At 52.2% G+C, this 12,284-nt stretch overlaps 1 protein-coding gene across 3 annotated transcripts; it reads right to left on the bottom strand.

The window, feature by feature from the left end:
- Positions 1-21: 21 nt before the first annotated feature.
- On the bottom strand, positions 22-11,684 carry LOC105695559 (elongation of very long chain fatty acids protein 6). Of its 3 annotated transcripts, none has more exons than XM_012417199.2 (3): positions 11,180-11,684; positions 8,327-8,706; positions 22-6,995 (listed from the first exon to the last, which is right to left on the bottom strand). In XM_012417199.2, exons 2-3 carry the CDS (start codon positions 8,650-8,652, stop codon positions 6,431-6,433), a joined length of 891 nt encoding a protein of 296 aa, XP_012272622.1. In that variant the 5' UTR covers positions 8,653-8,706; positions 11,180-11,684; the 3' UTR covers positions 22-6,430. The 3 variants fall into 3 exon arrangements, with proteins under 3 accessions (XP_012272622.1, XP_012272624.1, XP_012272625.1); XM_012417201.2 differs by having other exon boundaries at positions 11,370-11,684; XM_012417202.2 differs by lacking the exon at positions 11,180-11,684 and adding an exon at positions 9,291-9,380.
- Positions 11,685-12,284: the final 600 nt, after the last annotated feature.

Raw genomic sequence — 12,284 nt, 5'->3', positions numbered from 1 at the left:
CCGGCCGAATTTGGTCATTGATCGACTTATCGCAATTTTATTTTCGAGACGGGGCTTAACCGCCCCTTTTTCGACTTAATCGGAACATTATCGGCGCTACGTGGCGGCCAATCGTATGCGACGAACGAAGAAGCAGGTGTCGGATGATCGGGTATCCTCCTTAATCCACGGCGAAGTCTGGATGTCTCCGGGGCAACGTCCGCAGAGTTGGCCATCGTTTCCGATCAAGCTGGACTCGATAATCGGATGTCAGAGATCGCGTGATGTTTTCATTATAATCTTAACTTTGTAGCTCTGCGCCGTATCGGAGGGTAGGAGTTATCGCCATCACGCGTTCGCCAGGCGTGGGTCAAGGTCTCGTCCTCCCGAACGCGTCCAGCACTTAACTGCGAATCTCGCAAACGATTCGACCGTAAAAAAAAAAAAAAGGAACAAACGAGACGCGACTCCTCGCGTTCTAGAATACCGTCGACTACTTAATCTCTAAGGAAGAATTTTTCAAGAGACCTGTCAAGGTGTTTCGAACCCCCGTCGGTGACTCTCCAAACTGAAATGCCGTCGAACTTCGGAAATCGTTTTCTCTTTATTTATATCAACGTCATTGCCTATGCATACGTACACACGCGATGACAAAAGGTGCCCGAGAACGTGAAAAAATTTGAACGGACTCGCGCCGAATTTCCCTTCCCCCGACACCCTTGTCGATTCCCTCGTCCATCGGAGCTGCGGTCCGCCATTTTGGAAACCACCTAGTCACGTGACCCGTCTCCGCCAATGGGAGGCCCGCATTCGAAAGTTCCAAGATGGCGAACTCCACGACCCCGGTTACAGGATCGGGGGGCGATTGCGGCCTGTAAAAGCTTTAAAGGAGCGTTCTTCTCGACTTGGCCTCCCTCACCGTTCATCTTCCCGTTAAATGTAAGCAAAATGCGACGTTTCCTTCCCCTCTCGCGCTCGCGTTTCTTCGGACGCCGACGCATTTTCATAGGTGCGTCGAAGTCTCCTCGACTTCGCGGGTTACGGAGGCATCGTTTCAAGAAGAAACCGCGCGAGCCGAATTCGGGAAAGGGAGAGCGCCGCCTCCCGAGAAAGGACCATCGACTATCGCGCGGCCACGGGCGACGGCGCCTCCTAGGGACATCCCGGGGACGCGACCCTGACCGCGTACCTTCCCAGATTACCGGGAAGCTGATAGAAAAAAATAAACCTTCGTCCCCTCGACCGGCGACGGCGGTACGAGGGTAATTTCAACGACACTTTTCGTAAGCCCCGAATTAACAATTTATAAAATAAACGCTCGTCCTCTCGTCTCGCTATCGAGCGCCGCAAGGGGAATATCCCCGCGAGCTTTCCCATTCCTTCGGGGATTTTTCCTCGTTCCTGGCCGGACCCACTAGGGATGTCCCGGTAATTAAATTCTACGGGGATGACGACCGACAAGGCTCGCGATAAACCGAAGTCGCGCCCGCTTCGATCGACCACCCGAGCCGAGCGGTGTCCTCTTATCGGCGGACTTACACGCAAGAGTCGCGCGTACGCTCCTTCTATTCCTTCCTTCCCCTTCTCTCCTCGTCCGGGTCTGGTTCACGATGCACCCGACCCCGTGGCATCCATCGGCGCGGCTCTCCCGAAACGACCGAACGAAAGGTCCGCCGCAATCCGAATCGAGCGATTCGCGCCCTCTCGTGGCCGGCCTGCGGCCAACGGATGATTGCACCAGTGCAAGTCAACGGTAATGATAAAAAGGAGGAAAGGAAAAGGGCCGCGGAGAAAACGAAAGAAACGAAAGGAAAGAATACGCGAAAACGTGCGTCTTCCCCCGTGCGGATTTGTGCGCTGATCCCGACGCGACTCGTCGGCTAGCGATGGGACGAGTCGAACGATATATCGACTCGTCGGATGTCGATCCACTAGCCATGGGACGAGTCGAACGATATATCGACTCGTCGGATGTCGATCCACTAGCCATGGGACGAGTCGAACGATATATCGACTCGTCGCATCCCTTAACTCCATTTCGGGTCTGCTTTTGTGCTTACGGTGGTGCTCGAACGGTACTCGGGGGCGTAAGGAAAATTAGGGACCCTAGGAAAAATGGAGAAATGGAGGAACTATCTCTGGCAACCTCACCTCGCCATTTTTCGCCTCCCATCCCACCCATAGATAAGGACAACGAAATTAAATAGGCTGTCGTCAAATTGCGCCGCGCAATCGCCTAACAAAAAATAAAGAATAAAAATCGACAGAGGAGGAAAACGGCCTCCTTGTCCTCTCTCGATTATGCCGGTTTCACGGTCGGTCGACGCGCGAGGTCCATCCTACGTCTGTTTTCGGATAAAGTCCTTGATAATATCAGGGGAAAATAAATGAGCACGTATGCAAGACGACGAAAAAGCCTTGCCAACCGCTTCGAGGGGATCGAAGGGATTAAACCGGCGATTCTTTTCTTGGCTCCTTGCCAATCCCCTCCGGGAAGAGGGGAACGGTCCCGAAGGCGATCCCCGGAGTCCCCGCTTCGCTTTTAATTTTTAAACGAATCTCCTTAACGGCCCCTGGGTCCGAGGGACTTTCCGATTTTTTCCTTTTCGGATCCTCGACGACGCCAAAGATCGTCCGGTCGACCGACCTCTCGAGATTAATTACCGGGCGGGAATTTCCACGGGAAAAAGAGACTCTCCCGTTAGAGGTGAAAAACGGAAACCACGATGCGTATCGACCGGAATTCAATTTCCGCGACGGCCGACTTTCTTCCGCGCTCCTAAAAGGCGAAAAAAGCGCGAGTTTACGTGAAAAATAAAATTAAAAAAAAAAGCGCGAGTTTACGTGAAAAATAAAATTTAAAAAAAGCGCGAGTTTACGTGAAAAATAAAATTAAAAAAAAAAGTGCGAGTTTACGTGAAAAATAAAATTAAAAAAAAAAGCGCGAGTTTACGCGAAAAATAAAATTAAAAAAAAACGCGGAACCGACGCTGACGTCATTTTCATTTATCATTCGTCAGAATTTATGCCGCACGTGGGAGGGAATCGAATCGATCGAACGCGAAGAAATCCCGGTTACTCCAATGCAAATGTTTATGTATAAATATACATATCTTCCTCGGACGCTAATTTTCCGGTTGAATGACGGCGAGGCCCGGCCGCCATTCAAACGTTTCCACCGACGGTCTTATTGCGAATTAATTTCGAAATTGTGAGCTGATTACCCTTTCATGTCCGCGCTCATTTCCGAACGCAAGTGTCCCCGGGCATTTAAATTACTCCCGACAGCGAGCGACGCTCCGCGCAAACGGAGTCGTCACCGTCGAGCATTAAAATCGAGGCGTTAAATATTCATGGGGCTTTTGCTTATAGGAAACCGACGACGCCCGAAATGCCGAATCGCTCTCCAACGAGTTGCAGTGACCTAGGTCCTGGACCCGAGAAAGCGAAACTTAGAGAACGGAAAATAAAAGAAAAAGCTAGTCCTACTTTGCCTGTCACCCCGAAGGCGTTCCAAGTCTTGAAGAGGACCTCGAAGAGAACCTCATCCCGCGGGGAAGACGAGCCCGAGGGAACCCGATCGTCTGCCATACTCGGGAACGCGGGACGTGACGATTTCGAAGCTTTCTCCGGTGCGGACGATTCGCGTCATCGGTCAGCGCATTCCATTCGAGCCTCGTCGGCTTTTATGCGCAACACCCGTCGATATCCATAAGCGGAAACGCGCGATAGCGCCGATTCTTGCGCCCCAGGAGCGCAAAAGGGGAAAAAAAATCACGTTCCTTATTTTCCGAAAGCTCGACCGCGAACCTTCTCCTCCGATTCCCATTTCTCGGGGGCGCGGAAAGTGGCAGCGAAACGCGATCGCGGCGCCACTCGGCGGGAACTAACGGGAGGCCTGCGCGCGCCTCGTTGAAAATCCCTTATAACAGCCCGAGAACATTGGCGCGCTTTGAAAAAAATAATCATGATCGTCCAAATTAATTTTTCACGTTAACAAATAAGCCACTTATACCGGTATATTGATCGCCTTCGAGAAACCAAAAATCCAGAGAAGCTTCTAGGATAGTTCCCCGAGTGACCTTAATAATGTCCATTTTCGAAATCCGAGCGAGGTCGAGAGTTACGAGAGAGGGAGAGAAAGAGGGAGAGAGAGAGGGAGAGAGAGAGGGCGAGGACTGGGATCGATCGGAAAAGCTGCGCGCGACGACGTCACGTCACTTTTCCCGAAAAAGAATTTGTCCCTCCCGAGTGTTTCCAACAAATCCTCGTGGCCTTCGCTTTCTTCCGACATCCCTCCCCGGCGAAGAGTCCTCGAGGTGAAACCGAGCTCTCTTCCTGGGGTTTCCCCGCGAGAGGAAATTCCTCTCTCTCTCTGGAGGAACCGGGAGCGTAAAAAAATGTCGTCACCGTCAAGAAAATTTCCCCTCGAGGAACCGCAAGAGGGAAACATTTCCGAAGACGAGCTCGTTACGAGGGAACGACGAGCGATTACCCTCGTTAAACAACGGCCTCGTTCCCGGTCACCGCCGAAAACGAAAAAGCAGACCCTGGGGCAAATCGAAACCTCCTCCAGGCGAGCCGGAAAACCGGCGAAACGCGAGAAAAATCCCGGGGAATTCCGCCGTTTCGCCGCTTCGCCTGGGACTACAGCGTTAACGGCGTGGTTTGTGCACTCGGATATACAAGAAGTCAACGTACAAGCGACGGAACCGACCCCTCCCGGGGTTGAACTCCCCCGCGAAAAGCGGCGAGAAAATGGAGACCGCCACTTCGTTACGGGAAAACGGTACGAGCAACGGCAAATATCAAAATGGCGCATCGTCCTCCCGTATTCCCAGGAAGGATATATCTCGGGGGAATCCACCCCCGCAGAGGGGCCGAAAGTAAATCCCCGGATTTGCACGAATCGCAGCGGCACTTAAAAGTACGTCGTCTCCCCTCGGAATTCACCCACCGTCGAGGAAACGCGTTACACACATACGTACATACATGCATACACATATATTTATATTTATATTTATATATATATATATATCTGTAAAGTCAAATAAAAAAATGAATCCCTCGCGAACGCCTCGCGGCATTTAAAAAGCATCATCATTAAAACGACCGAGCCAACGGAAGAAGCGAAGGCTCGCTGCGGAAAATAGTGCCATTGTTTTGTCCCCCCTCCCCCGTGTGTGTGTGTGTACGTGTGTCGACCGATCGCGAAATTTCATTCCGTCTCGACCGAATCCGAGCGAGCTCTGGAAGTGGCGCGGGTTTCTCCCTCGTTTTCGGGTTTCCTCTATTTTTTTTTCCTTTTTACAAAAGGTCTCCCCACAAAGGGACCCTCGGATCCGAATTAAGTGGTACACCGACGATAACACCTCGCGTTCTTCCTTTCCTCCCCTTCGCGGATAACAACGTAAAAGAACCTTAATCTTTATTTTTACTCCTTATCCCTCCTCGTGCGCCTCCACTCGGGTCTGCCGGCGAACCCTTACCGCGATAAGGGCGAGACTCGAATTGTAAAAAAAGAACACCGAGGCCGAAAACGTTCCCCTTTCTATAAAGAAGAATTCCAACGACTAGTGGACTCGTCCGGTATCCACCGAAGGAGCAACATTTACTCAATTACCATATTTGCGACTTCATTGACCGTCCGTCGGTCTCTCCTTTTCCCCGGCGCGCTCTTGATCGCGACCGAAAAAAAAAAAAAAAATGTCGAGGCTCGTAGACCTCTGTGATCGGAGCTCCTCGAGTAGCTCCATTGTGGAGGTGCATTTCATGCATAATTCACGTACGCGCAATAATCCGAGCTCGTCCACCGAGTCGTTGTCCTTCCGACCGTGACTCATTCGATATTCTCCGAGTGTCGTCCCCAAGTATGAACTCTTCCCCCGACGCGTGAATTATTACAACGTAATCGACGTCGTTCGATTCGCGGTCTCGTCCGAATCGCGGCGAGGGTCCCCGCGAAAGCCGTTCCGAAGAATACCTTAGACCCGAAGAATGCCACTTGACGAAATGACAAAAAAGACAAAAACAAGAAAAAGTCGGCCACTTCCCACCCCCGAGGATCGGCGGTACCGCGAGTGGAAACCCTCGTCAAACGATCCATCGACCGGCGGTTTCACCGATCGGCGTAAAACATCTCCGGCACCCGCGACCCATCGGTTCCTTCATTTTCGTGCGTGCCGGAGCTTCGAGGATTCTTCTCCGGGCGAATCCCCCGAGCCTCCTTGGACCCGGAGCCCGAGGAGGGCCTCGCTGCCCGCCCCCCGAGGTCCGGGTTCCAAGGCTCCGCGATACTTAAGCTAGCTAAACGGTATCTAGGCTATCGCTCGGTCGAGCTTCCGAGGTCCTCGGGTCTTTCCGGTGTGCCGGACCACCCGGCCAACTCGAGGTGAGAGAGCCCCGACGAGCTCGTCCTCCGCGCAGCCTTCGACCGGGCCCCGGGTGGTCCTTACGTCTCCTTGAGCTTGCCGTTGCCGTAGTCCTCGACCGCGTGGCCGACGGCCCCGTTCTCGTAGGCCTTCCTGTCGGACTTGCGCCCGTCGTTCAGGTAGGACTTGCGGAAGAACCGCGCGAACAGGACGAAGTAGCTGAAGTAGAGGGTCAGGCTGAACTTGATGTTGACCCTGGAGATGCGACACTCGGACTGGCCGGACTCCAGGAACTGGTAGGCCCAGAGGTTGATCGCGCAGCCGATGATCATCTGGACGAGCTGCAGGGTCGTGATCACCATCGAGATGAACTTCGGGGGCTGGTAGCGCATCGCCTTCAGGGCGTAGTAGGAGTACATGATCGAGTGGACGAAGAAGTTCATCACGACGAACCAGCGGGCCGAGGCCGTGAACTCGGTATAGGAGAACCAGGAGTAGAGCAGCACCGTGATGTGGTGGTACCAATGGAGGAAGATCAGCGGCTGCTTCCGGAGTACGATGAAGATCGTGTCCCCCAGCTCGGGCAGCTTCGAGAGGACGAACATCCACGTCCAGAAGCCCGACACCCGGTCCTGCTCGATGAAGCTGCAACGGGATCACAAGACCGACCTTCGTACACCATATTTCTCTCTTTTTTTTTTTTTTTTCGCCCATACGTTTCTCCCTCTCTCGGCACTTCCCCTCGATTACCCCCGATCCGCGAGTCGGAGGCGCGTGACCGGGACGCGCCTCCACGGTGGGGACGTTCCCGCTAATCTCGAATCGTTGACCGGCAGCTCGGCGATAACTGGCCCACCCATTGATCCGAGCACATTGTACGGAATACGGAGATAACCGCGACCTCCGATACCGCGTCGGATGATTACGCCGAGACAGGGATTAAGATCCTCCGGGTAATATCTACGAGATTGACTAATTACCAATTAATATCGCGCAACCGACGAGCCAAGGAAATCTCGAAATTGTCTCGACGACCATTCCCCCGGGGATTGAATTGCGCGAACGTCGTACAAATAGTCATGTAAAGGTAGCGCAAAAACCATACAAAGTCGCGTAAAAGGTCCCATAAAAATCATGTAAAACCCGCGTAAGATTCGAGCGAAAGTGAGACCCTCCTTTCGAACCGAACCTCGAGCGAAGAAACGTAGAGGCGTCTCCCGTCGATTTCGAGAAATGACGTTCACATAACGCGCGTGACGTAAAGGGCCTCCGGTTTCCCTCGGGCATCCTCTCTCTCCGAATATCTCGCGACGGCGTTGCGACATTCTCCCCTCGAGCCTAATGCACCGCGTCGCGTTCCATCCCGAGAGCCCAGGGTGTTAACTCGCATCCAAGGTATCCGGACGAAATAACGAGCCGCACTTAACGCGACATTCCGCGAAAAATCCGCCATACCTGACCACAACTCGCATCGCTGATTACTACCTGGAGCCGTTTCCAGAGTTTCCTCGGCTCTAATCGTCATAAATTACTATGCGGTGACGCGAAACGCGGTCAGAATCGACGGCGACGAGACCATCGCGTGCTCGTCCCTTTCCTCGCCAAGGGGATTTAAATTTAAAAGGCTTATCAGGGCGCATCGAGACGATAAGCGTCGCTACGAGCAGAGGAGGAGCCGCCGACAAGATCTCGCGGTGGGGAATACCGTTCCCCGAAGGAAGAAGACCCACGTGTCGCGTATTCCGTCGTCGGCTCTCTCGTCAGCTGATCGCGTCGCGTTCTCCGCGAAGGAAATTCCGTCCGATTATGCAAACGCAACGACGCACGTGCCGAACCGCTCTCGAGCGGTTCTCGACGGCGCAAAACGTGCTATCTCCCAAAACCTCGCGCCAAGGTGAGGGCAAAGAGAAGGGGAAACGACCTCGAGGAGGTGCACCGATAAGCTAAGGAGGTGCGTCCCTTGCGAACACACACACCTCGGTATGCAGACGCTGTGATAGAGCCCGTAATTTCGTAGGACGTGTATCAGCTCCGGGGCGGTCCTGGTGAAGCCGATGATGGAGAAGGTCGCCAGGAGGGTGTTCCAGAGGCTGAGGAGGCCCCTGAGCTGGAACCTCGGCCTGGAGGCCATGTAATGCTGGCCCCCGAATATCAGGACCATGTAGATGCCGCAGTAATAGAAGCCGTTCTTCCAGTTATTCGTCATCCATATCCTGGTGTCCTGGAACTTGAACTCCTCCTCGAAGTTGAAGATATACGAGTAGTTCGGGAGGGTGACCTCCATGTAGTCCATCTTGTTCATCTTGGATCGGCGGGCCCTCTTAGCCTACGAGCCGGGATACCGGAAGCGACCTCGCTGAAACAGGAAAAATCACCAGGTCACGGTCCGATATTTTCCATTAGGTGAACCGCCGTTTCCGATCGAGCGGTCGACCGCGAAATATGGGCGAAACGAGGAGGGCCTCATAGACGTCTCTTAAGTTGCGTCATCGAGCGGTTCGGACACGGCCGCGCCGATTGGCCGGTTCCGCGAGCGAGGGTCCGCGATAACGTATTAATTTACACCGGGGAACGGATCAACGAGCTATCCAACGGGAGAAAGCGGCCGCAGGTGCCGCGTCGCCGGAGAGCGCGCCATTTTTCCCGACTCGACCGCGCCGCCCGTTACGTCGCTCGAGTCACGATTTATCGAATTAACCGAGATTCTGAATAATTTCAACGCAATTACGGGCAATTAACCCACCGCGAGTGTCAAGGGGACGGGAAGTTTGAATTTCATCGAGGGCGCCCGCGTTCTTTTTCGGATTTTCCCGAAAGCAAAATGGCGGCGACCGCGTCCTCCGGTTCTTCGCCGTGCCCGGCATAAATGGAATGCCCCCCGACGTTTACCGTGCACACCGGGCAAATAAAATTCCCCGAAAAAGTGTCCTGGAGTCCTACCTTGGGAATGGCGCCGCGTCGCTACGAAAACATTGGATGTAATTCGCCAAACTCGGGTTCGCGCTAATGGAGCGACGTCACGCGCGCCTTCTATTCCGCGGCCATGACGTCACTCGGTCCCTCGCCCCTCCGCGTTCTTTTCGCAGCCGCGCCGCGTCCTTTTAGCATTTACCGGACGCGGCGAAACGCGTCCTCCTTGCACCGCATATGCCGGATGGGCGAGGGACACGTGCGCGAGAGTCGCGACGCCATGACGAATGCCCCAGAAGGTAATACAAGGGAGCACGTGACGGCGCGGGGTTCGCGCCTCGCGGCGCGTAATTCGGCCGCCGGCCGGCAGGAGCGCTGCGGTGGCGCCCCTCGGCCCCTCCCGAGTTTCCACCCCCTGATCGCGCGCCGTGAAAACGAGTTCGAGCCTCCGAGGGTTCCGATTGGTCGAACGGCCTCGGCTGATCCTACCGCGCGTTCCCTCTCTCTCGCGCACTCCTCTTTTCACCCGCAGAAATGATATCGCGAGACGGAGAGAGAAAGCGAGAAAGAAGAAAAAAAAATACGACGAAAATAAAATCACCCGACTAGCGCGCCGAACAAATTCCGAAGCTAATGGCGGATCAACGCGAAGCGGAACGTCCCGTGCGAGTACTCGGGGGGTCAAACTCGACTCTGGATCGTATGAATGAAACGTATAAGCATAAGCTGCGAGGTTTGCGTATACTCGACCCCGGCAACTTATATGAATTGCAAAGGTCTCGTTATTACGCGGTTCCGGCTTCGGTCCCCCCCGCGGGCCAAAACGACATTGGGCATGCAGAAAAAAAACCTCAAAACTTTCCAAAGGAAATGAATATTCTCGAACGTTTGTAATTGTCGATGAGCCCAGAATTCAAAGAAAATCCCCTTCTTTTCCCTTTTTTTTTTTTTTTTTTTTTTCCTAACGAAGTGATCGCGACCGATTCCCCATGTCGCGGGTGCATAATCGATCGATGCATGTTTGATTGTCCCTAATCGGAAAACTAGGCGGCGGGATAACTTGATCGCGAGAATGTACGAAAGGATTCACATACTGTCGATCATTTGTGCCGTGATGGAGAAACGGTTTAAATCTTAATACCTTCTGTTTTGATTTTAGACTGGAAGAACAGGAAATACTAGGTTGGCAACTAAGTGATCGCGGATTTTTTAATACCATCTATCGACAAAATCCGCATCATTTAGTTGCCAACCCATTGTATATATGGACACTTGGTACAAGAATAAACGTGACGTAACAAGGTACAATGCATATTTTTTCCAGAGAACTAGAAAAACGTTAAGCCTCTGGAGAAGATTTTACATATTTGTTAGGAGTCGGTGAACGTATCAAATTGGTAATAACACATCCAAGACAATGGCTGAATTATTCTGCACGTTACATTACGTAAAATCTATGAAATCCCTGTATTTCATAAAATAGGAAATTATAAAGTTTGGGCATGAAGCATCTATGTGCTCGGATTAATTTGAATACCCAATTCTTATCTCCTTCATGGCACATCGTTATCACGAGTTTAAAGACGATCAAAACTGGGTCATGAAAATCTAATCCTTAACTCGGTCAACGTTCCTATTCAACCGTGGTCTATCAAACCATCATAAGCAATCGGACTTGTCTCCTCCCCACACCCTTTCTTTAACACCTCTTCCAAACCATGCTCTCGTTCCCATTCCCCATAGGATAGTCCTGATCCAGAATTAGTCGACGATAATGATGTTTCCACCCGTGACCCTCCTATAACTTGTACTATGCTATCTCTCGATCGTACGTTAATATCCCATCTATAAGTAAATCCACTAGCTCTTGATAAGGATCTTAAACTACAGCTTACTTTGCCATTCATGACGTTACTTACAGACACCTTCCGCCCTTCACCAAATTCCTTCGCAGAGGTTAACCTCCTCTTCAAAAACGTCGACGAGGTCCGTTTTAACAGAGGATGTGCAAGCTTTTGCGAATTTCTGAACCGGTAATAGCGGCGAAAACGTGTCCTCGGTGAGATACCGCGTCGACCTCGAGGTACATACACGAGTGCAAGTGCTTACCGGCAAAGTGCAAAATCAAATCCGAGCGTCTCTCAGGAAGCGGTGCGGCGTTTGACCCGATGAATCGCCTCAGCCGGCGCCGAATCGATAAGTAAATAGCGAGGTCGACGCCGAGTTGCGCCGCCGGGGTGTCGGCAGGAGGGTGCCGGTCAAGCGAGGAACTTTTAGGTTAGAAGAACCCAAAAGGGGTTGCGGTGAGAGAGCCTCCGTGGGTCACGGGTGGGATCGCCGAGCGTTCGAGTCGAGTTCACGCCGCACCGCACCGTCAGTTAAACTATCATATTCACAACCGCAAACCCCGACAAACCGCGAGAGACTAACGCCCGTGCTTAGCCCTTCCGTGATTTTACACGAACGGACCGGCGCAACCGCAGGGAAGGGATGGCGCCGCGATCGTGGCGTCATCACGTAGCCCCAGGTGGAATCTGAATGAATCCGGCACGGTGTGTTCTATGACATCCATAAGAAAACGTTCAGAATTCCTATGCGAGTCCTACCCTGAAATTCAGGGAGTAATATCCCTCCAGAATTATAATAAAGGTATAATAGGTAAGGAGGCAAAAAAAAAATAATGACATGTCAGACGTGATAAAGAACCTTGAATTGGGAAAAAAAAATTTTGGGGATCTGCCCCGGGGGATCGGTGGTTTTCAATGGTAGTCGGGAGGGATTAGGAGGGATCGATATGCGAACTTACATTCAATTAAAATTAAGTTTCTTCTTCTGAGACTTTCGAGATCGAAATGGAAAACACTGGATTCTTTGCTTAAAGTACGATGCGTCTTGAAGAAAATGGACAAAGTGTCCTTGAGTTTATGTAGAAGAGTGTGTCCATGCTAAATGTGGACCGGTTTCGATACACGGCCGCTAAGCGACTCTCGTCTCTCCATATAATATATACTAGCCTCTATCCGA

The sequence above is a fragment of the Orussus abietinus genome, unplaced genomic scaffold (assembly GCF_000612105.2).
Source record: "Orussus abietinus isolate OABI.00-Male unplaced genomic scaffold, Oabi_2.0 scaffold4, whole genome shotgun sequence".
NCBI classification, from domain to species: domain Eukaryota; kingdom Metazoa; phylum Arthropoda; class Insecta; order Hymenoptera; family Orussidae; genus Orussus; species Orussus abietinus.
Note: the sequence above shows the minus strand (reverse complement) of the source record. Positions and strands in the feature narration are given on the sequence as shown.

What these genes read in the sequence shown, in the direction of transcription:
- LOC105695559 (XM_012417199.2), bottom strand. Translation starts at nt 8,652, where the DNA reads ATGAACAAGATGGACTACATGGAGGTCACCCTCCCGAACTACTCGTAT. An exon ending in CACAGCGTCTGCATACCGAG is followed by an intron (nt 6,996 to 8,326) that starts GTGTGTGTGTTC and finishes ATCCCGTTGCAG; the next exon opens with CTTCATCGAGCAGGACCGGG.